Source organism: Larus michahellis, chromosome Z (assembly GCF_964199755.1).
Source record: "Larus michahellis chromosome Z, bLarMic1.1, whole genome shotgun sequence".
In the NCBI taxonomy this organism is placed as follows: domain Eukaryota; kingdom Metazoa; phylum Chordata; class Aves; order Charadriiformes; family Laridae; genus Larus; species Larus michahellis.
In genome coordinates this window covers 54,623,563-54,650,735 of record NC_133930.1, presented here as the reverse complement: position 1 = coordinate 54,650,735, position 27,173 = coordinate 54,623,563, and the positions used below count along the sequence as shown (strand labels likewise).

Here is a 27,173-nt window from a genome sequence, read left to right as displayed (position 1 = left end):
GACCATGAGCCAGCAATGTGCCCTCGTGGCCAAGAAGGCCAATGGCATTCTGGGGTGCCTCAAGAAGAGTGTGGCCAGCAGGTCGAGGGAGGTCATCCTCCCCCTCTACTCTGCCCTTGTCAGGCCACATCTGGAGTACTGTGTCCAGTTCTGGGCTCCCCAGTTCAAGAAGGACAGGGAACTGCTGGAGAGGGTACAGCAAAGGGCTACCAAGATGATTAGGGGACTGGAACACCTCTCTTATGAAGAAAGGCTGAAGGACTTGGGTCTCTTCAGTCTGGAAAAGTGATGGCTGAGGGGGGATCTTATCAACACTTACAAATACTTAAAGGGTGAGTGTCAGGAGGATGGGGCCAGGCTCTTTTCAGGGGTGCCCAGAGACAGGACAAGAGGTAATGGGCACAAACTTGAGCATAGGAAGTTCCACCTAAACATGAGGAGGAACTTCTTTACTTTGAGGGTGGCAGAGCACTGGAACAGGCTGCCCAGAGAGGTGGTGGAGTCTCTGTCTCTGGAGACATTCAAAACCCGCCTGGACGCATTCCTGTGCAACCTGCTCTAGGTAACCCTGCTCTGGCAGGGGTGTTGGACTAGATCTCCAGAGGTCCCTTCTATCCCTACCATTCTGTGATTCTGTATCACTTTATTTTGTATATTCTTTTACCATTATTATTAGTCATAGTAGTATCTTCCTCTTCTGTTACTGTTCTATTAAACTGTCTTTATCTCATCCCACAAGTTTTTTTCCCCTCCTTTTCTCCCTCTTCTCCCAACTCTACTTGGCATGGGAGCATGGGGGTGGGGTGGTGAGTGGCATGGGAATGAGCAAGCACCTGAGTGGTCCTACTTGCTGGCTGGGGTTAAATGATGACACTTCAAAAAAAAGGAAAAAAGAAAAAAAAAAAAAGAACGGAAAAGCTCCGTTCAAAACATTTCAGAGTTTTTTCAGTCCACCTGGGTTTACTGCCAGGACAGCAATAGCCTTCACCCCCAATAAACAACACCCCCACTACTATAACTGTCCCCAGTTTCATTTTAGAACTAACTGATTTACAGACTCTATTTCCTATGAAATCTGCAGAATCCTCCATTGAACTGATGGTCAATTTATGGGACACTGGGGCAAGCCAAATCTCCTTAATCCTGAATAAAGTGCAGAGCTTCTCTATAGGGCAAGGAATTACTCTTTGAACCCATGCTGCCCACATAGATAGTTTATGGAATTGTGCAGCCTGATGGGCTCATTCCTTATATTAAGGACAGAGAAAGTAAAGACAGATAGCCTTGGTAGAAAGCTGCTGGTGAATTAGAAAATGCAGCATGAAAATAACCCTTGCTAGACTTGCTAGGAGGAGCAATACAGGTGAGTAGTGTATGCTGTTCTGAATAACCCATGGCAGCATGATGCCGGTACTGAGGGATTATGTTCCATAGTAAAAGGGGCTTCCTTACCCTATAAACCCCTAGTATCACCAGGTCTCAACAAATTTGGGTACTAAAATCCAGTGGCAAAGAGAACTGTAATGGATGTTGTTCATATTAGCATTCTATGATGAACCAAAGCACCACCCAAAGTCCAAATAATGCAAACCCAAGACAGGAAAGGGTCTAGTTCCCTGATGAGAACAGATGCCCAAGCCATGATGAAGGTAAGTAGAGAATACTCAAGAGTCCAGTGAGTGACTTGTTATAAGATGGTGCAGGATTGCTAAGTTTACAAATAGTTATTGATTAGGTATGTAATAAATAACTAATTTACTTAAGCACAATTGTGTGGTGGTCTGTGTTAAAGTTAAGTACTGGAGGATCTGAAAGAACCTTAGCATTGAGGAAGTTTTTATATTTAATATCAAAATTATTTAAACAAAAGCTTATGAAGACTAAGTACGCAAATTATATGGATTAAAAGTTAATAGTTAAAAAATGACTAATAGAACAGAGTTTACCTGAGTACATCTATCTCATCCTTCAAAGACTGAGCCTCCTCTGCCAAGGTAGTAAGCTCTTCAGTTTGTTGTCTCAATTCAGCAATTTCCTTTTCTAGTTCTTCACAGCGTATTCGATAGTCATCTTTGGCAGCTTCTAATCTGTAGAAATGAAGTCAAACAGAAAACAATTTCTCAGCTTCAGCCACAGTTACCTTTCCTCCTCATCATCCTCTCTAAAAACACATGAAACAACCTTCTGCTTCTGTGAAGGAGAACGGCAGCCCAATATGCTTATTCAAAAACGTAGAAGCAGATTGACTTTTTTGATGGTCCCAATTTGGTATGAGTCCTTCTATTTGGAAGATAACAAGGTTAACGTATGTTCTCAGGAAGACAAATCCTGAGGTTTTTTTATCATAGTAATTTTTCACAATGGAAATTCAAGCAGAAGTTTCCACCTTTTTTCTTGTTGGGGGATACTGAGTTTGAGCATGATGTTTTTATCCTAAGATACTGTTCAGCTGTTTAAATTCCTATACACCTTCAGTAACATTGACCTGATTGTCAGATGTTCTAAACGCTGTAGAGCTCTCACCAAGGTGGCTTTATTTATTTATTTATCTACTTATAAAGAACCTGTGCCCATGCATTACCTCTGAAAAACCAAGTCATACATTTAGTTACCTAGTTAGCAAGCAAAGAACTCAAGACGACCAAAGTTTCTGGAGTGAACTACTTACATACAGTACACACAGGCAAAGTTGCATTAACCTGGCAGCGAACAAAGGGAGTAACTAAGAGAAACTTTGTCAAAGCATTTTGAAGGAACAGAAGAGGATACAACCTGGAACATAAAGTCCTATCGTCATTTTTGATCTGAAATTAAAATAAAAACAATCCAGAAAAGGAGGTATGGGCCTGGGGAAAAAAAAAAAAAAAAACCACACAACACCAAACAGAAAAGAAAAAATAAAAAGGTATTCTATCCACTATTTCAAGGAGTCCAAAAAGTATCTACAAGAATGGGGATAGTAAGTAGGCCATTTAAACCATACGCAACAAAAATTTAGATTGTGATAGACCAGAATTGTCAACGGACATAAAGAGGCAAGACTAGGAGAAAAACTGTTGTACCACACCAGACATCAGTTAGACTGTACGTATGTCCTGCTTGGTCAGTTAGAGCTGGAGAAGGAACATACACAAATTTCCATTAGAAACCACATGCTATGAAGGCAGGGGAAGGAGGTAAAGGAGGTTAGGAGATGAGTCTCACATGTGAAAAGGGTTTAGAAGGACTAGAAAGACCTTCAGAACCTGAAACAAGAGTCAATAGGCAGTGCTGATATTTTGCATATGGGGAGAAAACCTGTTCAAACAGCAACTGATAACAGGCTCAGGTAGAAACCATTCCAGAGCACAGAGATGAATAAGGAGAGATAAAAGGGGATAGAAGAGAGACATCACTACATTATTTCTTTACACGGTCGATGTATGGAAAACAGAAAACCCGGCACTAGCTGCTGTGAAACACTGAACATTTTTCGAGAAACTGAAGGGAGAGGGTGTGTCCAAACATGCAGGAGAGAGGCTTAGAAAAAGGAAGGGGGAAAATGGCAAAACAGGTGAAAAAACAAAGCTACATGGCAGATGACATAACAATTAGGCAAGAACAATCATAAAAGGACAGAAAGAGCAGAAAAGCTGCTTATGTAAAGAAATACCATAGTTTCACTCATAAAGGATAGGAAAAGTACAACAAGAAGAATGAAAATATGAAGTGCACCAGCTTTCTTCAGCAGAATAGGCTTACAGAGCCTGAAAGCAACAATCAAAAAGACCAGAAAGGATATTTAAAGAGGAAATGTATTTCCACATGTTGAGGAAATGCAAATGAAGAGCAGAGCTCACTTAAGGATGATCTCCATGTTTCAAATACGAAACAATTCGGTTTCAAACACAGAGAAGGATACCCTTTGCTGTATAGTAACACTACCTGTAGTACTGCCCATAGCAAACTTTCAGCTAGGAATTCCTACACCTTAAAAGTACAAATCAGATTAATTTACATGGAGGAAAACATGCTACTTTTCATTCTGATTTTGAAAAACATGGGTGAAATGATTGCACACAAACAATTCAAAATAACTTCACAGAGTAGAAAATGACACGCATACAGCACTTCATCATTAAGAAATCATGTATTTTTTTTTATGCCGGAGCTTGCAAAGAGGTAGATCTTAACACGTACATTACTGTAAAAACTTCACTAATGTGGTTATACCATCCATTATACTAATTCATAATTGACAGCAGGACCAGATGCATGTAAGTCATGTTGACAGCTACAAACAAACAATCTAGCCAAGTGTAGGTTTTCTACCTGAATGTTTCCTCTTGGAGTTGTTCTAGTTGTGTCTGCAGTTGCAAGTGCCTACGACCTGCAGGGCTGTTGGGATCTTCGATAGAATCAGACTGATTTAAACGTTCCATCAAAATCTGGTTCTCAGCAAGCAAGCTGCTCTTTTCCTCCTGGAGGGCTGCAACCTGTTGTAATAAAAGCGTAAACTGGAATAATTGAGCTACCCAGCTATAGAGAGCAATTTTATTTTCGTGTGCATAATAAAGTATCAATACAACCCACAAATGGAAACACACGGGCTTCAATAATCACATTTCACAAGAATATACTGTTAACATTGCTATGTGATGTAACCAACATAGTGCAACATTAGGGGCAGATTTACCACACAGAAAATGTAACTGTTCTTAACTGGCACAAGCATCTAAAGAAAAAGTCTTAGTTATCACCGAAGATAACTTCATTATAATGAAGTCTGCATACTTTCACAACAAATAAAACTATCCCTCCACAGTAAAGCTGTTAAAACTGATTTCCAGAAGAAACAATGCCTATCAGTCACACAGAATATCCAAATCTGGATACCCAAGGGATGGCTGTGCCCTTCCAATATTTTTTTTTTTTACTTCAGCAGCCAATTGCAAGTAGACCTAAAACAGGAACACAGACCCAAAGATGACTCAGTTTCCGCCAACGTTGTGAAAACAGGCAATAATGCAAAGAACCCAAAGTGCTGCAACTCAAACTACAGCTGAAGCATGGGTTCATGTATGTATTACTAAATAGAAGAGAACTAACATGCAGGAGGAGAAGGGGAAGAGAGGGAATGTGAGCATCTCAACAGAAGGAAATGCTTCAATAAGAGTTTGAATAATCTAATACACCAAAATGAACCATGACACGCAAATGATCTTCATTAATTCTAACAGATACAGAACTGCTTGGCAAAAGCCTGAATTATACTCCGAAGTAGGGTGGCAAAGGCAATGCCTTCTGGGGCTCCCACTTAGCACTCTTCATGTCTTCTGGATAAAGTACGCATGGTTAACAGTAAGGCTTAGCTGACAGACTACAGTAACTTCTGATTGAGATTTAACTCTTAACTGAAACTATTGCAGCAGCATAACCTCTATTAGTTCTCTAATGCAAGAGTTGAACCACGCAGCTCAACTCCTTTCTACCTGAATGAAAATACGGTTTTCTTATGAATCATCTTAATACTGGCAACATTGCATCAAGGTAAGAAAACAATGAAATTCACTCCGCTAGGACAAGTAAAGCAAAAGAATTACTGTGCAATTTTCACCTCCCTTTTAAAAATTATGTTTCCACACTACTTTGTTTTCAGCTGCCTAAAAATTAACACATCTCTTTCCCACTTCAAAATTAATATGCACGATATAGTAAACCTACCTGCATATCTAACTCATGACATCTCTGGGCAATTTCTTCTTTTGTTGCTAGTGCTTCATTTAATTCTTCCGTAGTTTTCTTCAGCTACCATAAACAACAAATATTTATAGTTTCATCACTCTGTGAAGCATCTAAAAATATTCTGAACTACATGACTGTAAAATTATTTTTACATTCTAAGTCATACATTAGAAGTTATAGTCATACATTAAATTTTTGGAAAACTGAGGCAATCCTGCTCTTATAAAGAAACAATGAAGCAGATATGATTACTGTTCAGTTTGTGTGACAGTAAAAAGTAAATAAACCTAAAAGTAATATTTGGTCTTACAAAAATACATCAGAATTATCCCATCTATTCAATGAATTGAGTCAAAAAATCCTGAAGAACTTGGGTCTGAAGAACTCACCAACTATGTACATCGAAAAAATTGTCAATGCCACTTTTCTTTACAAATGCAAAGAGTGCATAATTTCACTTTTCAATCTACTGTTCAAATACAGAAAGGACTGGAAGGTGGAATACAGGGAATAGACAATTAGGATAAAATCTCTCTAGTCACTGTAAGCTATTCTTATTGCATAACAACAATACAACTAACATGGTGATGGCATGAAAAAGGGCACTGAATCTTGTAAGCAGTGAGAAATACTCAGATACTTCCCTTCCAAGGCTCTACATTCAACGACACTTATCTTGCAAGTTTGCATATAAATGCAGTTAAGGTAACATAAAAAACATAGCTACAAGAAAATTAGCCTGATAAAACAGGTGCATGCATATTATGTATACAGAGATATAGATATGTATTATTATGTACGATGAATTTTAAATGGGCTTTCACAAGATGGGCATCATCGTATCTAATTTTTTCAAGTTCATTTCTCAAGGGCCTGTAGACATACAAAATTTAATTCCATCTGCCAGAATTTACATACTTCTGCAGAGAAGGCATGATGGCATAACACAGGGAACACCACTGTACTATACTTCTTCTCAATGAGAAAAAAAAACTGAGGAAGTAAGACAGTGTTAGCATGAGGTTAAGCTAGTAAAAAAAACAATTGCCTTTGCATATTCTTTATGTATGATTCTTTTTGAAAACTTCTCTTACATATTGTAACAGTTCCCAGGACTGCTTTGAGGAATTTTGAGCCACATGTATGGGCTTTTTTTAAAACCAATTTTGGAAGTAGAAACTGGCAAAAGAAGTTTTATTTAAATATTACACATTTTTTCATCCCTCTTTCTCAATACCCAAAGATTTGCAGCAGTCTGCAGTTTTGCATACATACAGCTAGACTTGTTTTCCAAATTGAGTTTTTCTCTCATTAAATTCACAAAATGGGTAAACTCAATTTGTAAAGCAAAGGACTTGAAATACTGAAATTTGGTTTTCCACTCCTTATTTGAATTTCCCACAAAACCCTTTCAATATTAAAGAAAAAAATGACAGATTTCTTAATAAAGCAAAATGACTGGCCACTGATGTGCTATGATTGACGGAAAAGAAATGTCTAGTCTTAGATACCTGCCGATCAAGGTCAACGTAAGCATCATTTCCAACAGAGACTGGAGACTCTTTACTCATCAACTGCAATTAGATTACACTGGATTAGAAAAAGCAAGGATTTATTCTTATATTAAAAGCTAAGCTTCAATGAAATACCAAGCTGATTTTAAATTTTTGGGAGCTTCAATCTAACTTCATTCAGAAGTTCTTAACTTCATTTTTATATATGACATATTCATAAACAAGTACAGAAAGAAATCTTCAGAATTTATGATGTTTAAAGCACTATAAAAGAAATCTTACATAATCTCTTTTTTTTCTCTCTGAAAATGCACATTCTTGATTTATAATGAAACCTACAGTACACTCTGCTAAGCATTTTGCTGAAGTTGCACTGGAATGATAGCAGCTATCAACACACCATGCAACACCTGCCTTTAATTGTTCTCTGCCAGTGGTTTTTGTTTTCTGATCACCTGGAAGTTCACATCAATTTATTTATTTAACTAAAGTTGGAGAGCTATCTATCTCAGATAATTACGAAAAACAAAGATGATCAAAATTCCTGCTCTGGAGTTGTCTGTAATTTCCAAATTTAAAAAAAAAATTCTATAGATACTACTCCTGAAATGAGTATTACAATTTCTTGTATACTAACTTATTTTATTGCAGGAAAGGCTGGTAACAATTTTAGTCTAGCAAACATTACTTTTACCCATGACTTTTTTTTTTAAATAAAAAAAAAAGCAAGCAAGCCCTCTAAATTGACTGATGTTCTTACTGAAAGATAAAAAGCTGATAAGAAAGTAAGTTTTCTTTCAGTAACACAGCTAGTTAAAAGCTAAATCAAATGTAACAGAAGCTGCCGCCCAAAGACCTCCTCCCACCCACCTCCAGCAAACATATTAAGGTAATGTTATTATTGAAAGTTTTAAGCAACAAAAAGCAGCAGCCTTCCAAATGAGAATATATTGTAACTAACGCAAAAGGCAGCCCTACAGAACAACACTGATGGTTTCTGTTATCCTGTCCAAATACAAAATGTTTTATGAATTCTCCAATGGCATGATTTATGGAAGTCACAATCAAAAAGGCTCAATCCTAACCAAAATCAGGACAAGATTTCTTTTCTAAGGCCTCCTGTCCAGCCTGGTTACTCTCTCCAGAGACAGGGCTTCCTTTATTCCTTTCAGAAATCAGTGCTTTTGCATTACTTTTCATTGGCAAAGCTCCTTGGATACACAGCACAGAGCTTCCATTTCTTCTACATCCTTACTGTTTATACCACTGTGTACAAGAGAAAAATCTCTGTTTGACATTTACATCATTCAAATATTTATACATTTCATTTCTCTCCCTTTCCCATCTCCTTTACTGCGATTTAGCCACATACTCCATGCCCAAATTCACCTATATGTCCTCCCAGACTTTGATGATGTGTGTTGCTAACTGCTGAATTCCTTCCATTTTGTCTACAGTTTTACAATGACAAACTACTCTGAAATGAAGCATTCCACGAAGCTCAGATTCTCTGTAACAGTAATTAGAAAGTCCCTAGCCTCTGAGCTGTCCCCTGGAAAATGAAGTGGCATTACAAATTTATATTTAATTTAGGGCCACGTTTTCTAAATTGATTATCATTTTGCCATCCAAAACAAGAATTTCCAATCTCTCTCTGGTCTGTAATGTTTATACATACTTCAATTACTCCATTTCCCTAGTTCATGTTTAAATGCTTTTCCAGATGATTAACAGGGATATCCATACTAACCAAATACTGAACTCTTTGCCCTATTCTATATCCCACAACACTGTTCACAAACATGCTTCAAGTAAGTTCCACCCATTAAGCCAGTACTTTCCAAGGGGCAGGTCCCAGACTGCATGCAGCCTATAAGGGTGTACAACAATGTGTCCCTGACAGCCACCACCCCTTTCTGTTCCTAGCTCAACTTCCTCCTCAGAAACCCAGTTTAATGGGCTTGCCCAAGACTTTACTGTGGGAGGAACACAAGAGGCCGCACAACCCACTAGAGGCCACTGTGGTATTGCTGCTTTCTGTGAATTAGTTTAAAGGAGTCAGGCCGAGGCCAATAATATAATCCCTTTATTCTTCAATAGCTTTTGCCATCTCTCCCAAAACTTCCTATCCTTGAAAACCCTTTGCAGAACTGTCCAAAAAAGAGGACATTAGCTGGGAAAGGATTAGGCAGTGGAGATACATGCTGTGGATTTAGCATCAATGTTACACAGAATTTATGAATTTAACTCCACGGAGTGCATCAGGAATGTCATGGGAAGTATGCATAAGGCACTGAGGGCAAGAGCCACAGACACACGTGCAGATGACTGACTCAATGGAACAAAAAGCATTTTTCAGTCTTACAGCCTGTGATATGGTTGGGATGCTAAAGTAGAAATCTAAGGGATTGTGCTGAGTGCAGCAGCACAATCAGAAAAGGAACAGGAACAAGATTGCCAGATTACTCACATATTTTGCATATTTAGAATGAAGACTTGAAGTAGCATAAGCATTTGTCCAAGTAATCAAAACACCATTTAAATTCAAAAGAGCTTATTTTGTGGTGAAGAGGTCAGTCTGGATTTTAAATGGTACAATAACCTGGACAACAAGACAATTTTTATAATTCTTTGTCTAGTTTTATGAGAAGCAGTTGTTATTCGCTGTTAATCCTTTACATCTACACATTTTCATGCTCATAGCTTTGGTATGATGTCTTACAAAATACTTGTAGATCTGCTAATTTTATATTATTAAAACCTTCACATTTTAACTGCTTTGCTTGTGAAACGTGAACAAGTTGTGTTGTCATGGATACATAAAGATTAGGGAAGGGGTAAAACCGTCACAAAATCTGCAGGCATGAATAACCTGAATTATGAGTGCTTTTTTTCCCCCTACACATGATCTGCATGATTTTGCAAACGCAGCTGCACCACTTAGTTGATGATGTTAAAAGCTCAAAACATTTGCTTTATCTGAAGTGTGTCCTCTAAAGTTGCTAATAACAAGCTCATTTAAGTGCCCATGAAACAATGTCAAAATCCAGCTCCTGTACTCCAAAGGCTGTGGTTTGTTTGTGTTTGGTTTTTTTTTTAAACATCTTTTTGTTTGTTTGCTTTTTAAGAATCAAGGCTATGTATTACACAGTCCTTTAGGGCAGCTGGACTTTCTTCTTCCTCCAGACCCACAGAAAAAATTTTCTGTCATTTCCTAGCTATTCAAAAGCCACTTTTACTTCAGACAAAATGAACTTTTAAATAGTCAGGACAAAATAAAGGGGGAGAAAAAAAAAACCCACAAAACCAAACAACTTCTACTTTGTGGAAGCAACACAATTGGTATTAATCCAGGCAGGAAGTACCTTTTGCTATGGACCCCAGGTGAGTTTTAACGTTACCTCTAGTACTTTGCTGTTAAGAGCCTAGTCTGACTCTCAGCGAGACCTGCATTGATACCTGCTAAGTGATTAAGTTTAGAGACGTTCTAAACAGCACAGGCAAACAATTTCTTCAGCTCACAACTCATCAATAATGAGCTTGTCTGCTCAAAGAAAAGACTTAGAAAATGACAGCACAATTTCCAAAGGATGTCAAGGAAAGGAAAGGAAAGGAAAGAGAAATACATAACGGTCAAAGCAATTTCTGTAAGGAAAGGCTTTTGGTCTTTAAAAAAATCCCCCTGCAAATTATGAAATTAAAATTATACATAGTAATATATTAATTTCAAGTAATAATAAATTATAATAATATAAACAGAATATAGGAATTTATATTACAAACTCTACAATATGTAATTTATAATTACATGTAATATTTTTTACAATTTTTTGATAGTTACATCATTCTTGCTCTTCCTCTACCTTGTGCACAGCTTGCATTTAGAAATCCACATATGCACATTAGAATCTAAGAATCTAAGTGGTGGCAACACACCAGATCAATTTGACCACACTGAAAAAATAACAGAAAAGCATTGTTCTATTTATATAACCTTTATGGAGCAAGAGGCTTATTTTATTTTAAACATTGAAAGAAGTGAAAAAAGGAAATGCTGAAGAGTCACAAGTTACTAAAAAACCTTAAACAACAAAATAAAATTTAAAAAGTAAAATGCTCCTTCCACTTAAAAATCAGATTCTTCATGCAAAAAAGTGAAAACAGGGCAGAGGCTTGTTTCTACTGTGCCTCATGAAATATTTTATGAGTAAGATGATTTATGAAAACCAAAGAAGTATATGTGCTTTGCTGAAACAGAAAAATGGATTACATAATACATCAGCAAAGCTTAGAGAGGTCTTTTTACATACCTAATTTTGAAGAAAGAGTACCTGCATGTCAAATGCTTTGAAATGCTTGGATTAGGTGACATACCAACTTTTCAAATATGCATATATAGCTATTTTCCTAGACACTTTATTTTGGTCTCTCCTACACATTGCTTAGCCCAAGTCACTTGGATTCTGAGATCTACTCTGAGTTCAAGAAACACAAAAAACCTCCTTAAATCCAGTGAAGTTTCACCAGATACAGACTGCAGGTGCATCTCTGAAGAGACACTCTGGATCTAAACTCTTCTTAGAATCACAGAATATATCAAGTTGGAAAGGACCTATAACGATCATTGAGTCCAACTCGCTGCTCCTCACAGGAGTACCTAAAACTAAACCAGATGACTAAGAGCACTGTCCACATGCTCCTTGAACTTGACAAGCTTTTTGCTGTGACCACTTCCCTTTTCCAGTGACTGACCACCCTCTCAGTGAAGAACCTTTTACTAATGTCCAATCTGAACTTCCCTTGACACAGCTTCACACTGTTTCCTTGCAGCCTGTTGCTGGTCACCAGAGAGAGATCAGCACCTCCCCCTGCACTGCCCACCTTGAGGAAGTTGTAGTCTGCCACGAGGACACCCCTCAGCCTTCTCTTTGCCAAGATGAACAAACCAAGTGACCTCAGCCACTCCTCCTAAGTCTTGCCCTTGAGACATTTCACTATCTCGGTCGCTCTCCTCCAGACACACTCTAATAGTCTAGCGTCGTTCTTAAACTGAGGTGACTAAAGCTGCAGAGTACTTGAGATAGGGCTGCACCAGTGCAGTATAGAGTGGGACAATCACCTCTCTCAACGAGCTAGCTATGCTATGCTTGATGCACCCCAGGACACGGTTGGCCCTTCTGGCTGCCAGGGCACACTGTCAACTCACATTCAACTTACTGTCAATCCAAAACACCAGATGTCTTACCACAGGGCTGCTCTCCAGCCTCTTGTCCCCCAGTTTGTACATATAACCAGGATTACCCGATTCCAGGTGGAGAATCCAGCACTTGCTCTTCTTAAGTTTCAAACGGTTGGTGACTGCCCATGTCTTTAGTCTATCCAGATCTCCCTGTAAGGCCACTCTACACTTGAGGGAGTCTGCAGCTTCTCCTAGTTTAGTATCATCGGCAAACTTCCTTAACGTACGTTTGATTCCTGTGTCCAGATAACTTATAAAAACATTAAAGAGCACTGGCCCTAAAATTGACCACTGGGGAGCCTCACTGGTGACTGGCTGCCAACCTGATGCAACCCCATTTACTATAAGTCTTTGAGCCTGACACATCAGTAAATTGCTCACCCAGAGTATTATGGACTTACCTATATGTAGGGTGGACGTTTTATCCAGAAGGATACTGTGAGAGACAGTATCAAAAGCTTTGTTAAAAATCAAAAAAAACCACATCATCTGACTTCCCTTGTTCAACTAGATAGGTGACCTTGTCATAAAAGGAAATTAAGTTGGTTAAGCAGGATTTTCCCCTTGTGAACCCGTGCTGGCTATGACCAATGACTGCTCTATCTCTCAAGTGTTTTTCAGTAGCTCCCAGAATAATCTTCATAATTTTGCCAGGCACTAAAGTGAGACAGGACTGTAATTACCAGGGCCTTCCTTCTTTCCCTTCTTGAAAACCGGGACAACCTTTGCTAGCTTCCAGTTGCCTGGGAATTCTCCAGGCTCCCAAGACCATTGAAAAATAATGGAGAGAGGTCCTGCTGTCAAGGCGTCTCAAAGTCTTTGAGACACTTTCTGACCTCTTTGTTAAGCACCTGAGATCCTCCTCTTGTGGTTCTCAATGCCTTGGATTTCTAAGCTACTTGGAAGGCAGCATTAAAACCACTCAGAACTGCACCAGTACCTGAATAGTAAGCTTTTTGATTCACTGAGTTTCAAAAATCTGTTCCAGAAGAACAGACCCTTATCCTGTGATTTGTTCCCATTTTTGCTCCACGTCCCTAAGAAAAGGCACAAACACTAAAAAAGTTCAATGCCTGCTCATCAAATCCCCATAATTGCGGTCTGCTTCAGATCTGGCTATTTTACCAAATGAAGGAGATTTTTGCAATAATCACACAGGAGATTTTCAACAGAAGGAGGGAGGATAAGAGAAGGTTTACTATTTTAAGACAGTGCAGAATAAAGTGATGCTGAAAGTTGTGTTTAATAAAAGAGGACATTAGAAAAATCCACCAAAACATTTTACTGCATAAAAAGAATGCAAAAGTAAAATATTTTTTACTTTTGTAAAAAAGTAAAATGCAAAAAACTCAGACAAACTGATGCTTGGCAGCACTGACTGGAAGGTGATTTAGCATAAGGATTCTTTGAATGCTCACTTCAAAAGTCCTGCCTGCAATGTTACAGATAGCATTCAACATACAGACATCAGTATGTCCAACAGCATGGATACAGCATTGGTCAAACTGACAACTGCGGATGGGGTCCTTGTAGGCTCACTGACATCTCTTTATTCGGACACTATAGAAAAGTGTAATTGCTCTATAGCTCACCGTGGAATTTAGCTTCTCTTGTTCAGTTCAGAAGAAACAGATTACCAGCAATTTCCTGCTCTCCTTAGCAGCCTGCCCTGTAGTAAACCTCCATCTATAAAGACTGATGGGCCCTTTGGGCTCCTAAGAAGTTACGGGAGGGCTTCATGGCTATAGTGGTCACTAAAATTGTGATTTAATTTTCACTGTGGTTTTAATTTACTACTGAACAGCACTTTTACAAAATACACTGCAGTATACTTACTCACTTGTAAAAACGTATTAGCACAAATATCTTCATTAGCCTATTCGTAACGTTACAGCTGACAAAAGAATACTCGGCTATCCATTTCTCTTTCTTTTCTTTTGTCCAGTAAAAAATAAATAAAGAAAATTAACAGTTCATGGAGTTTTGCAATTTCAAAGTACAAATTTTGAAGAAATTCTACTGTATTTGGTTGTTCATATAAAAGCAGTCTAGTGCACTTCAGGAGCTACAGGGTGGGAAAGGTAGAGGAAAGGGAATCCAGTATCAAAAATATCTAGAAGTTTCAATCTTCTAGATTTAAAGAAAAGTGGGACATTCAACCAGAGTTCCTTGACATAAAGCAAGCTTTACTGATTCATTTTTCTAAGGAAAAATAAAATATTTTTCAAAGTAAAATGGCAAAATCTATGCCCCTTATTTTCTTTACTTCCAACTAATTTTTTCCAAAGTGGGAAAATGCATACTTATGTAAAATACTGAAAGGCTGAACTTTTACACACTGTGAGCATCCCAGCATACCTCCTGAATGGCTGTCATGACAACATGTTGAACAGATTCTTCCATCATCATTATGGTCTGGATGTACTCTGAAAATAAGAACATTCTGCAATGTTACTGTTGAAACTAAAGTCGCACAGAACACGAGGTCAGAAGCTGCATCCTTCCTACAAAATGACTAGGTGCCACAGATGACACTGAAATACATAACCACGAGTCAAGTCCTCCCCAACAAACTCAACAAGACTTTACCAGAAATCTGTTCAGACATAAATACTAGCTCATTGGAACTCTGCAACAATGAAAAGAAGTACATGACTGTCATTCATTTTTTTCCTTCCAGCATCTCACACTTTTGAAATAACTGCTTCTACTCCTTTTCTCACCTTGTTCCCTAACTATTTAGGCTATACAAACACATGATCCATGCATAGGTTGTCCTTTTCCATAAGCTTAACAATAATGTCTTGTCTTCCTACAGCATGCTGCTTTCAAGGCATTTTCATATCTATTCTTAGTTTCTGCTCTTATTTCTGTGCTATATCACAAATAAGTCCCCTCCACTTTTTCATTCCTCACTTATGTGTACATGTGAGCTACAACACAGATAACTTGTCAGATGACACAGTGGTTAGAAGGACAAATTCTGGTATTTAGAGCAAGTCAAGAAGTTTATGATTTGCCTAGTATCATATGCTTTCCAGTCAGATATGATCACCTTTACATGTGACCTGTTTTCTTCTAACAATTTGCCCGAGAGGAAGATGCTGGGAATCAGTCACTTCAAAGTGATTAATTAGGTCACCCTAAGTATCACACAAAGTACATAAAACTAGACTGTTCCAATATTTCAAACATGTACATTTTTAATGTCCAGACTGAAAGAGTAAGAGAAACATAGGAATAAGATACAATTCCCACTTGAGGATGCCAAATAGTCACCAAAGGAAGGAAAACAATTGTACATGAAACAGAAGGGACAGGAGGCCTAATAAAACAGGTATTTATGTACTCATGGGAGATAATTACCTCTATTTTAATTAATACAGTAGCCAGACTGTCTCCTGGTTAAGGGAAGAATAAAAGTAGTTTCAGAAGGAGAAATTAGAGTGATTTAGGCACCTGAGAAAACTGGAAAGGGGAAACTAGCTCTTAAAGCTAAGACACACCATGCAAGAGGAAGACAAAAGGTCTGAAACCCTGCTGCCTTTTTGTCAGAAAGGAAACCAAAAAGAATCAAAATCAGGAAGAGACAGATATTTCACACGATTTTAATACAAATACAGTAAACAGTTTCATTTACCCACATGTGTATTTTATAAATATGTTCCTATGCTTCCTGTTTTAAGTGTTAAGAATAAATGTTTGTAGTTGCTTTGTTACCTTAACCTGTCTTAAAATAAGTGTAATTTAAGGTAATTGGGTAACAATAAGACACCGTGCACCCAAGCCAAGTTTAGCGCATGAGATCTGGGACACCTCAACAAGCGTCTCCATTGCTCATCACATCCTCTGTGGCACCTGCAGGAAAAATGAATGGGTCCCTATCCTACCTGTGCAGGTCAGATAGACAGTTGGTCCCATGCGACTCAAGACAGGCAGAATTCTCTTGCTAAAGTGGGATTTAATTGCCTAACAGATGCCTCAAGTGAAGTTTTGGATGCCCTTGGTCTTCAGCTGCTGCCCAGAATGGCATGTTTGCCAACTCCATGCAAAAGTCTCAGAAACTGCAGTGTTCCAAATCACACCAAACATATCTTCAGATCAACCCCCGGTCATACTGATGGCTCTTGGCCATGCAGGGAGATGCTGACTGGAATGCATTCCTAAAACCGAGTCTCAAAGAAGAGTGCAACAATCATATTTTTTTATTCTTAACTATCACAATATAGCTCATAAATGGTTAAAGGATAGGCCCAAGAATTTTTCTTTCTAGAGTGCCTTTTCAGCTCAGCAAAAAAAACCTGAAAATATGTATGTTGGAAACAAAACCAGTTCCACAGTTTGAGGCTCCAAAACTAGCGAAGCTTATAACAAAACAATAGTTATTATGACAAAATAATGTCATCATTGAAAAAAAAAAAAACATACATTTATTTCTGACAGCAACAGAGAAATACAATTTTTTGCCTAAGTAGTTACGGAACAAGCTAGGGTTTCATTCACTGCCTGGGAGAAAACATGTTTTCAAAATTTAATACCTTGCTTCTGTTCACAATTCACAGCGCACCCCAAAATAAGCTGAAGCATTCTCCCGAGCTCCGCAGCATCAGCATGCTCTCCAATCAGGTTAACATCAGGAAGGGTGAAGTCATTAATTTGTTGCCCCAGAATCTGCATAAAGACCCAGTACATACATATCTGTGTCACTGCACATATACATACACACACATTTCAAAATACAAAGATGATTCAGAATCAACAAGAGCAATTCACTCATAGTTTAACATAGTTGTCAATCCACCTTTAACACAAACCAAACTGCCTAACACACAAATATTAAAACACAATGCTTGGCACAACTAATATTTGGCAGAAGACAAATCTGACCACCTCAACTAACAGGCAACTATTAGTTTCAAACTTAGCAAGATTTTCTTCTTCAGATAAGAAAGGTAACAAAGTCAGGCTTCCATGGTGATCAAAAATATACTGATAATGAAATTTTTTCTAAAGCATTCCATTAAAAAAACCTAACACCTAAAAACACCTTATGTAGCATCAAATATTATACACAAATCTCACGTTTTTTACCACTAGAAAGCCAGAAATTGAAATATTTCACTTATACATGTGTCTAGCACTGATGGATGACAAATATAAGACAGTAAAAAAAACTCCATCACTCAAACTCACATTTCTAGAAAATTTAAGGATATTTAGCAAGTCTCAGAGCTAAGAAAGCTAGTTCCATGGAAGAGAATTTGAGGCAGTAGTACAATACATAATTAAACAGCCCACATGCAGAAAGAAAAAAAAAAACCCAAACCCAAAACCCCATGTGACTTACAATTAATGTAATCTGATTTATAATTAAGAAGATTTACATTAATGATTGTCAGTAGAAGGAATTAAACAATTCTGCTAAATTGTTCATAAAGAGCTTTCAGGGGGCTGAAAATATGAATATGAAATATGGAATTAAACAGATCTCTGACACATTAATTGCAGACAAAAAGAAACTGTCAGTTCTTAAGCAGGGTGCAATAAAGAAACAATGACTATGGAAAGAATCAGTCATTTGTTTGCTGGATGCTCTTTTTTGTGTTAATACTCAAGAAAAAACAGAAAAATCAGTAAAGGTATTTATAAAAAATATTTAACTGATGTGTATGATGAATATGTGGAAATCAAGCCATTCAAAAGTTTTCCAAGGTTGGGCTTTGTGGAATTGTTGTCATTGAGTTTGTTCTTGTTTTGTATGGTGGTTTTTGTATTGTGGCATTATTCTTTTCTCAAACAGCTTTCTCAAAGAACTAGCACCAACACTACTAAAAATCTCTATGCTTTAAGGGACCCAGATTCATTCCTGTTGGAAAGACTTCCTTTAGGTCATTCTAGAGAGAAAATAAGATTTGAGAAAATAAGATGTGAACGCATCAAGCGTAATGGGAAATACTGCCATTGTATATAGACTGCGATAATACAGTAAAACACAATATTCTTTGAATTATACAAATCTCATATGTGTCTACATATTGATCCTAGTACCCAAATTTCTTTCAAATGCAATGCCAGCTTTAGGTTAATAATACTACAATGGCTTCATAGTTACTGATAATATTATTGCTGTTGAGGAAAGCTAAGCGGAAGAGGCATATCAGCAGGCACTATGAAGAAGCCAAGGATGAAAAGGTGTAAATAGAGGATTTTGAAATACACAAGACACGATTTTAATTCACCACCAACCAAAAAACCTGAAAGAAATATGAAAATGAAGGACACACTCCACAATAAATAGCTTGAGAAGAAAAATTTTTCCCCCTTTTTAAAAAGATAAATATAAAAAGCCTTTACAAAAAAGAAGAAAGTTTCAATTCCAGAGCAGCAGAGTTCTGCAGCAAGATTACTAGGCATAACAAAGCATGCAAGCCATAAACAGGTAACTTTGCCTTCTTGTTCTTCCATACCGTAACTATCAAAGACAGCAATGTAGGATAGCTACTAAAAGATTGTTCTCCTGAATGTGATACAAATTTTTTAATTTCTGAAGATGAACAGAATTAGCTTATATGCTTGTCAAAGGCTTTTAGCTACATCAGGCAAAATCCATATACATTCACATCTGTGTTTTTGTAGGTAACTGCTAGAAGAGAGAACTGGGCTGAGGAAAACATAACTAGGATTCAATTCAGATCATCTCCATTATCACCACAAGCAATGCCTCAGCAGAAAAAAAAAGAAACCAAACAAAAATACAGCCAAATTTATAAGCGTACATTACCTCTGCAGAACTTAATCACATTGAAACAGCTCAAAACTTGCTTAGTAGTAAAGTTTTCATACCAGAAACTTAATCATCGTACATACCAACTATCTGAAAAGAAGCTGGCATCACTTTGTCATAGTGATACTAATTTTCTATAACAAAATACTTCCTTGTTTTTTTTCTAGAATTGTCAGTTATGACAGCTTGCTTAGCCATCAATTTTCAAAGTTATTTCAACATGGATACCTGACCATTTACTGAATATGAGCTTATGAGTCTAACTTTTGCTTCCTGAAAATCTGTTTATTTTCAAAGACTTAAGTTTATTAACAAATATCTTCCTCTCTGAAGTATTTATATATCTTCTGCTCCAAAGAGCTAAAAATGTTCTTTATACTCCCTCCTCAAGAGAAAAAAATAGGAAAGAGGTAGCTTTCAGCTGGAGCAGAGGAAGAAAAAACAAATTAAAAAAAAGTCAAACACAGGTACTGTTAAAGTCCATCATAAGGGCACAGTCAGCAACAACATACTATTTGTATGACAGAATTTGCACATCAGACTTCTCTGGAAGCTCTGCGTATTCAATAACGCAGGTGAGAAGTTTTAGAGAAGGCTAACAGCTGAGAATAGGCCATGAAACACTCTGTGTACTGTCCTGGTTTGGGGCGAAGCAGAGCCATCTTTCTGTTCAGTGAGCAACCAGGGTCAGCTGACTCAGGCGTCTACCCTGTGGAGGGGTCACAGCTGCGGACAGGGCAGGTGACCCAAACTGACCAATCGGCTGTTCCATCCCACCTGCCATCTCAGTATAAAAGCTGAGGGACCAAAGGGGTCAGGTTGACTCCTCTCCAGTGGGCTCTTCTTCAATGGACTACTTCTTCAATGGACCTCTTTCTTCAATGACTGACATCTGAGGAGGACCCCATTAGCTCTTCTACCTTTGATCCTCATCAGTGTCTTCCAGTTCCCATTTGTCACTGACTCCAGCCTGGAACTTCCCCAGTGCCTGCCAGTGACATCTTCCTAGGAACTTGATCCTGTCTTGTATATATTTACTTATGTTTTATCTATTTCATTATTTCCTTTTTATTTTATTATTATTATTTCATTAGTTTTGTTTTTTTTTAAATTCATAACTCTCTTTATCTCTCTTCTTCCTCTCCTTGGAGCGAGAGGTGGGGGAGAGCATCTGTCATCTTGTCATTGGCCAACCCAGCTCAAACCATGATATATAGCAAATACTTTGCAATAAAAATTCAGAACTTAATCAGTAGAATATAATTTACTTTAAACAGGATAACTAACATATTTAGCAAAAAAGGAATATAGATACAGATTACTTAAAATGGTTCTTACCTCATGGTTGTAATCCAATATTCCTTTTAAAATTTTCTTCAGGTTGCTTACCTATTTGACAAGAAGAAGGAAACAGAATAAATGCAGGGAATAAATTAGAGAAATTATTAAAAAGTAGGCAATCACAGAAGAATTACTCAAAAGAACCATACAATTATATCTATTTGAACAATGAGACCTTCTGTTTGAGCAGTTAAATTTAGAATCACGGAAGTTATGCAATAGTCCTTTATGATCAGACTTCCAGACCTGATCACAAACCATTAATTGACAGAATCCATTTAAATTTATGAAAAACATCACATTGTCTTAGACAGGCTTTAGATCAAAGTATAAAGCATGAGTTACTTTTGGAATACTTGTTGATTTTAGGATTATTTTTTGTACCCACAAGTTGAAATATTCTTTTCCTCCTTTCTTCTCTTAAAGTATCCTAGTGATCTACTTTCTGCAGAGATAAACCTCTTCTTCCAAACCAAAACCAGGTACTGCTCAATATCCTCCTTTATTCCCAACCTATGTAAGCTTATTAACTTTCTCATTAATTATTCCTCTTAGTTCTCTAATTTTTGTTTATCCCCCCCATCCCAGCTCTTTACACCTGAATGTCTGTCTATAGTATCAAGGCAAAATTCACGTTTCTGAGTGATGTCTGCACTGCCATACTAAGATAGCTTCTGTTCACTTGTGTAACCAATGACTTAGTTAAGTGTCTCCTGCTGTATAGAATCTATGCCACACTTCTCTACTCGTGAGAGTACTGTTCCTTTTCCAGCAAAAATCCAAAGTCCACTTACATCAAGTCTCTAAGAGTGCAATTAAAAATTATAAAAATGCTCAACAGATCTCATAGGTGATATTTAGAAAAAAAAAAACAAAACAAACTTTGTTGGGAGTAACTACTACAGATTATCACCAATTAATGTCCAAGTATTTAAGCAAGGAATTCAGATAATAATAGCAGTGCACCATTTCCTGTGACAGAGGAGTGGCTGAAGGTACTGGGGTTGATCGGCATGGAGAAAATGAGGCTCAGGGGAGACCTTATCACTCTCTACAACTACCTGAGAGGTCAGTCTCTTTTCCCAAGTAACAAGTGATAGAACAAGAGAAAATGGCCTCAAGTTGCACCAGGGGAGGTGTAGATCGAATATTAGGAAAAATGTCTTCCCCAAAAGGGTTGTCAAGCACTGGAAGAGGCTGCCCAGGGAAGTGGAGGAGTCACTGCCCCTGGAGGTATTTAAAAGACGTGTAGATGGGGTGCTTAGGGACATGGTTTAGCGGTGGACTTGGCAGTCTCAGGTATAGTAGGACTCGATGATCTCAAGGGTCTTTTCCAACCTAAATGATTCTATGGTTTGATGGAGTCTCTAAACAGGTTCTGCATAGACTGAACAGGACTGAACTAAGATTCACAAAAGGCTGTTACCGACAACAGTAGACATGGCAGCAAACTGTGGACATATAATGAAGGGAGAGTGAAAACAATAAAATCCCAACTGTCTTTAAAGCCTACAATAACTTCTATGTTCTTGATTACATTCCAAAAATACCCAGCTAGGAGATTCTGTCCACTGACAGAAGTCATCTATCTTCCAAAAGATCTGAGGAAACACTACAGGAAACAGTTAGGAAACATGATCCTGAAATCCAGGGACAAACTTAACACTTCACGACAATCAATGGACAAAATGAGGTGATGAAAGCAAACCCAGCCTCTTTTCTAAGAGAAACTCAAGAAAGGAACAGACTACACACAAACTAAAAGATCTAGCCATAAAATCCAAAGGGATAACAGTCTGATTACCTTATTCCTATTAATCCACTCCCTTTTGGAAACAAGTGGCAAAAGCTGACCACTTATTAATATATAAGTACATCCTGATTGTCTTCATAATCACTGAACTTTAAGTCACATAAGAAACAAAAATTCACTTGGACTTGAAAAGTGACACATTGAATAGTCTGACAACCTAGAATGAGAACTGGAGATGCTACGTGATAGCAGGTACATAACAACATCTACTCTCCCTCTCGTAACACCATAATAATTAGCTTACTCTCAGGTTTACACCTTCTAGTGCCAAACACATACTATTTCTTTAATATTACACATAACACATCATGTTTCTGTAAGAAATACCACTATCTTCTAGCTGTCTGCCCAAAAGCAATCACCACCACCTCTCAAAGGCTATGCACAGTCATAACCAAAGCCTGCAACAGATTTAAGAATTTAAAGAAATGTAAATAATTTGAGGTCAAATCACCACAAAAAGTACTGCATTGATTGGAATATAATTTTCAAACTTGATTCATTAAAATCTTCCAGTTTGTAATTTACCTGAGTCTGATGCGGAAAGTGCCACAGAAACGCAAAGGCCATGTTGCAGAATTTAAGTCCAGTTTAACGATGAAAACATTGTGAGGAACCTTGAACTTGAACATAATCCCAAAAAAATGAGAAACAAAATTGAAAGTATCCACCTACAAAATACTGATTTTCCCCTTTCCTTGTAAGCGTTGTTTGAATTAAGGTCCCTTAAACACAAAAAGTCACCTTCCTCCATATAACTTTCATAGAGCTTAGAGTTGAGATGCTGGGACAAAATCAGTATTGATCAAAATCTGTCATCAAAACTAACATACAGGGCAGCATCCTCAGAAAAAGAAAATATCAAACAAACACACAAAAAAAATAACCTTGTCTTTGAAGTCATATTTTATTCCATGGTCAATCAGCAATAGTAGGATAACTTGCTTTCAAGAGTTAACTGTACCATCTTTGTATCTGGCACGTAACCAGGCCATTATAAGGCTAAAGCAGCTTCTTTATAGACTGGCTTAAACTTAACAGTGATCTTCAGTATTACTCAGAGGGCTCTTGATTTTTTTTTTTTTTTTAACCTATCAGGAGTGAATACACTTAGATGATTCTACTGCCACTGGCAAAGAATCATCATGGGGAAACTACCACAAATGTTTTCTATTTTGAGATTCAACTCAGGACCTCCAGTAACATTTGTCAGGTCATAGCATAAGTTCTTAAAAGGAAGACTTCAAACAGAGATGAATGAAAATGAACAACAGCTCAAGAAAGTGTTAAAGACAACCAGTTACATCAGAATTCTAAATCACAGCAGGTGATGGTTGTTCAGAATTTTTTTTTCTCTTTTTCTTAAGCACATGGGGAAAACCTAACTATAACTTATTAACAAAGACCATTAAATCTTGCAATGACAGAACACAACAGATAGAATTTCCAATATCAATCATGACTACAAAGCACTGTAATATCCTTTGGAGATCAGGCCACAACCACATGGCACACTTATTTGCTTGCATCAGCAACGTGACTTCCTCCTTTTCCATACAAGGCATGTACGCTACCCTCTCAATCCCTTTCACATCTATTCCCTGCACCCATACCTCTCTTGGAAAAATACCTTCATAATCTTTTACTGAGGAAAAAAAAAAATACATAGTGGCAACTATGCTTTATTCCACTTCAAAAGTTGTTGCAGCTCACAATAGATGGATTATTATTTCTAGGTAAATCTCCGTTCATTTTCAATCTCTTTTCCATCTGTCATTTCCTGTTTTATTTCCCCAATCTCCTATTACCAAGGAGAGGATATCCGCTTTGAAGTAATGCATCCACAAAGGCAAGCCGCATGTTTTAATTCATTTTCTGAACACCTGAATTTCACTAATATCCACAGCAGAGATGTGTGGATGTTCCTTACTCTCTCAAGTTTACAGCCACCTTGGCAGTAGTATAGTACAACATAGTTAGCACACACTGTTCAGTATGAGACTGAGCCTTTTTAAATAGCATTAACCTGACAAACTGACTGGAATGAAAGCAGAGATGATGTGTCCTGGGTTACTGAAGGCAACACATGATCTGGCAACACTGTACAACTTCAAGTTTGTGGGGTTTTTCTCCTAGTTTTTTTTCCTCATCTGTCATATGAAATCTCTATTTTTATTTAATCACAATTTACTTACTGGTTACAAACCAACGGTCCATAAGGGTAGTCCACGTAGACTTCTCTCTTTATTAATATACTTGAGCAACAAAAAGAAAGCTTGATGAAGTGGACAGTAGAAATGCCCTTAAGCTTGCTGACAAAAAGAGCCAGTCCCCAATTTTGCATTTATCCCTATATCACGTGTATGACTGAAATCTTGTTTGTGCTGAAGACTCTGTGTAAATTGACTTACCCTTGTACATTTCAGGTCCTGAAGTGTCTGAATGGGAACCCCAATGTTCTGAAATGCTGTTCAACAGTATCTTTCCTGGTTAACTATGCAGTAACCTGTTTCCCTTCACACGGGTTATAATTAAGAACCTTATAACTTCTGTAAGTGTTGCTAGGGCACACTTGGAATTGGTGAGAGAATTCTTAATCACTCAACTTCAGATATTAAGGTACATTCATTAAGGTACATATTCTTCCTGCACTTAAAAGGAAAGCGGGGGAGGGGAGAGAGAGCGTGCATGAATTGCTCCCACCACATACATTAAGTTTCTGCTCGAAACTCCATTCTGCAGGAACCTGTCTCTTCGCTGTTTGTAAATGGAACTGAGAGAGAGATGATACCACTAGCTTTGGGGTTTATCCCCCTACAACCTGTCTTCTGCAAAAACAAATCCCAAAAAGAACAGATACAGACACTTCTTTGAGTTAAATAAGAAGGAAAAAAAATAAAATGTGTCTCTGAACACAGAGGGCATTCCCACATTAAACTTATATTTGGAGACATTGTTGACTTAGGAATTAAGGGTATATCGAAACAGAATTAAATATATCAGTTGCTAATTATCTTTTTGACAGAAATGAATGATGGCTTACAATACGCCTATAATCTGCTTCTTGCTTGCAGAAAAACATTCACATGACAGGCTTCCACTCTTATCAGAAAAAAAACTCTAAAAGGCAGCTGATGAATAAGTGATCCCTTCTCTTACAAAGGAAGAAGAACGTAGCAGAAAGATGGTATTGTACAATGAAAACTAGCTTCCATTACTCCACCAGTCAAGCCAACTTGTACTGTAGAAGAATTCAGAGCAAACCCAATTGTACTACTGCAGGGAGTCAAAATTAATTTTCAAAAATCAGGTTTGTTTACTTAGATTACAGCAGGTTACAGCATTGGTTATTCCATTTTGCAATATTGTATCAAACTCAAGACATTCAAACTGTACTAGCTGCAGAAAGTCTAGTGGCTCCCATTGTTTGAATGAACTATTCAGTAATGGAACAAACGGAGCTTGCTACTATAAACATCGATAAAATTGTACTTTAAACTTATGCTGTAGTCTGAATGCCAAAGTGAAAAGTCCAGAAGAAAAAGTCAGAAATCAAGCTGAACAATGTATTTCCTTCCTTTCCCAAGCTAGGTACAACCACACTGAACAGAATGGAATACGGGAAGGGGGGAGGGGGTGGGAAAGGTGTCAGTTTTATCCCATCAACAGTCAACAACTTATTCTGTAATTGCCAAAACTGACATGCGCGTATCAAATATTTAACTGTTTAAATTTCTGTTCTGTTACTGGTATTCCTGTATGACTTGACGTTGAACTATTCTTTTTTCTTGATTAGGGAATTTCATTCCTGCAAAATCTTGGCAACAGAATTCTTTTCGATACTGTTTCCTAGTTTCAATAAAGGCCATTTCATCTTCAAAATGCCTTTGTCTTCACTAGTGTGTTCACAGTTTAAACTCTGACTATATTAAAGCCTTCAGTTGCACATCAGGAAAGAGATGCGTCTTTGCTTTTCTTTTTATTTTTTTTAACCGCAACATAAAATTGCAGTTAGGGCAGCAGTGAGAAGAAGGGTTTTTTGTAGCCCAAGGGAAAGCAAACTGCTATGTACACTGATGCATGCTATGCCCGACAAATTTTAACCCCAAAGAAATAACAACATGTTTCTCTACTAAACACAGCAGATGAAGATCATGTCAGCTATAACACAGAGAATGCTTCCTACTTTGCAAGTCCCCTAAGTTCTAACATTTCCCTTTTTCTATCCTGTGCATTGTTCAGTCTCTCAAGTCAGACAGCCTGCCCTAAAACCAAGAATATAACAACATGCCTGTGAATTTATACATTTGTTTTAAATCAGTACATCAAGAGGAAAATATTTTTAGTAAGACTGCATTCTTGCAGTTACCATAAAGTGAATTGCTGAACAAAAGAAATAACGAAAGACGAGCCACATATTCTTGCTTATTTCCCAGACAGGACAGCATCCAATTAAAAGTTAGCAATTGCATGATTGAGTATCTCTTTCAACAGCAGTTAGGAGGGCTGTATCAAGCCTATGCTAACCTCTACCACACCCTCCTAACCACTGTTCCACAAGGTTGAACTACCTGCACATTACATTTTGGTTTGGTTTTTTTGTTGTTTTTTTTTGTTTGTTTTGTTTTTTGTTTTTTAAACTTATTTGCCCTATTAGACTGGGTCCTTTATGTGGTCCATAATAGCATGAGCTTGTACAAGTGGTGGCTATTACACCATATGATATTGGAGGCAAAGAGCAACCATGTTTAGCAACAA

At 37.6% G+C, this 27,173-nt stretch overlaps 1 protein-coding gene across 3 annotated transcripts in view; it reads right to left on the bottom strand.

The window, feature by feature from the left end:
* The window catches only part of HOOK3 (hook microtubule tethering protein 3), a 96,804-nt gene that overhangs the window by 43,908 nt on the left and 25,723 nt on the right, over nt 1-27,173 (bottom strand). For all 3 annotated transcript variants that reach the window (XM_074570919.1, XM_074570920.1, XM_074570921.1), the window contains exons 4-10: nt 20,600-20,650; nt 17,016-17,148; nt 14,836-14,903; nt 7,236-7,298; nt 5,704-5,787; nt 4,312-4,475; nt 1,947-2,087 (exon numbers count right to left, since the gene is read on the bottom strand). In XM_074570919.1, coding sequence (XP_074427020.1) covers nt 1,947-2,087; nt 4,312-4,475; nt 5,704-5,787; nt 7,236-7,298; nt 14,836-14,903; nt 17,016-17,148; nt 20,600-20,650 — 704 coding nt within the window. The remainder of the gene's footprint in view (nt 1-1,946; nt 2,088-4,311; nt 4,476-5,703; nt 5,788-7,235; nt 7,299-14,835; nt 14,904-17,015; nt 17,149-20,599; nt 20,651-27,173) is intronic.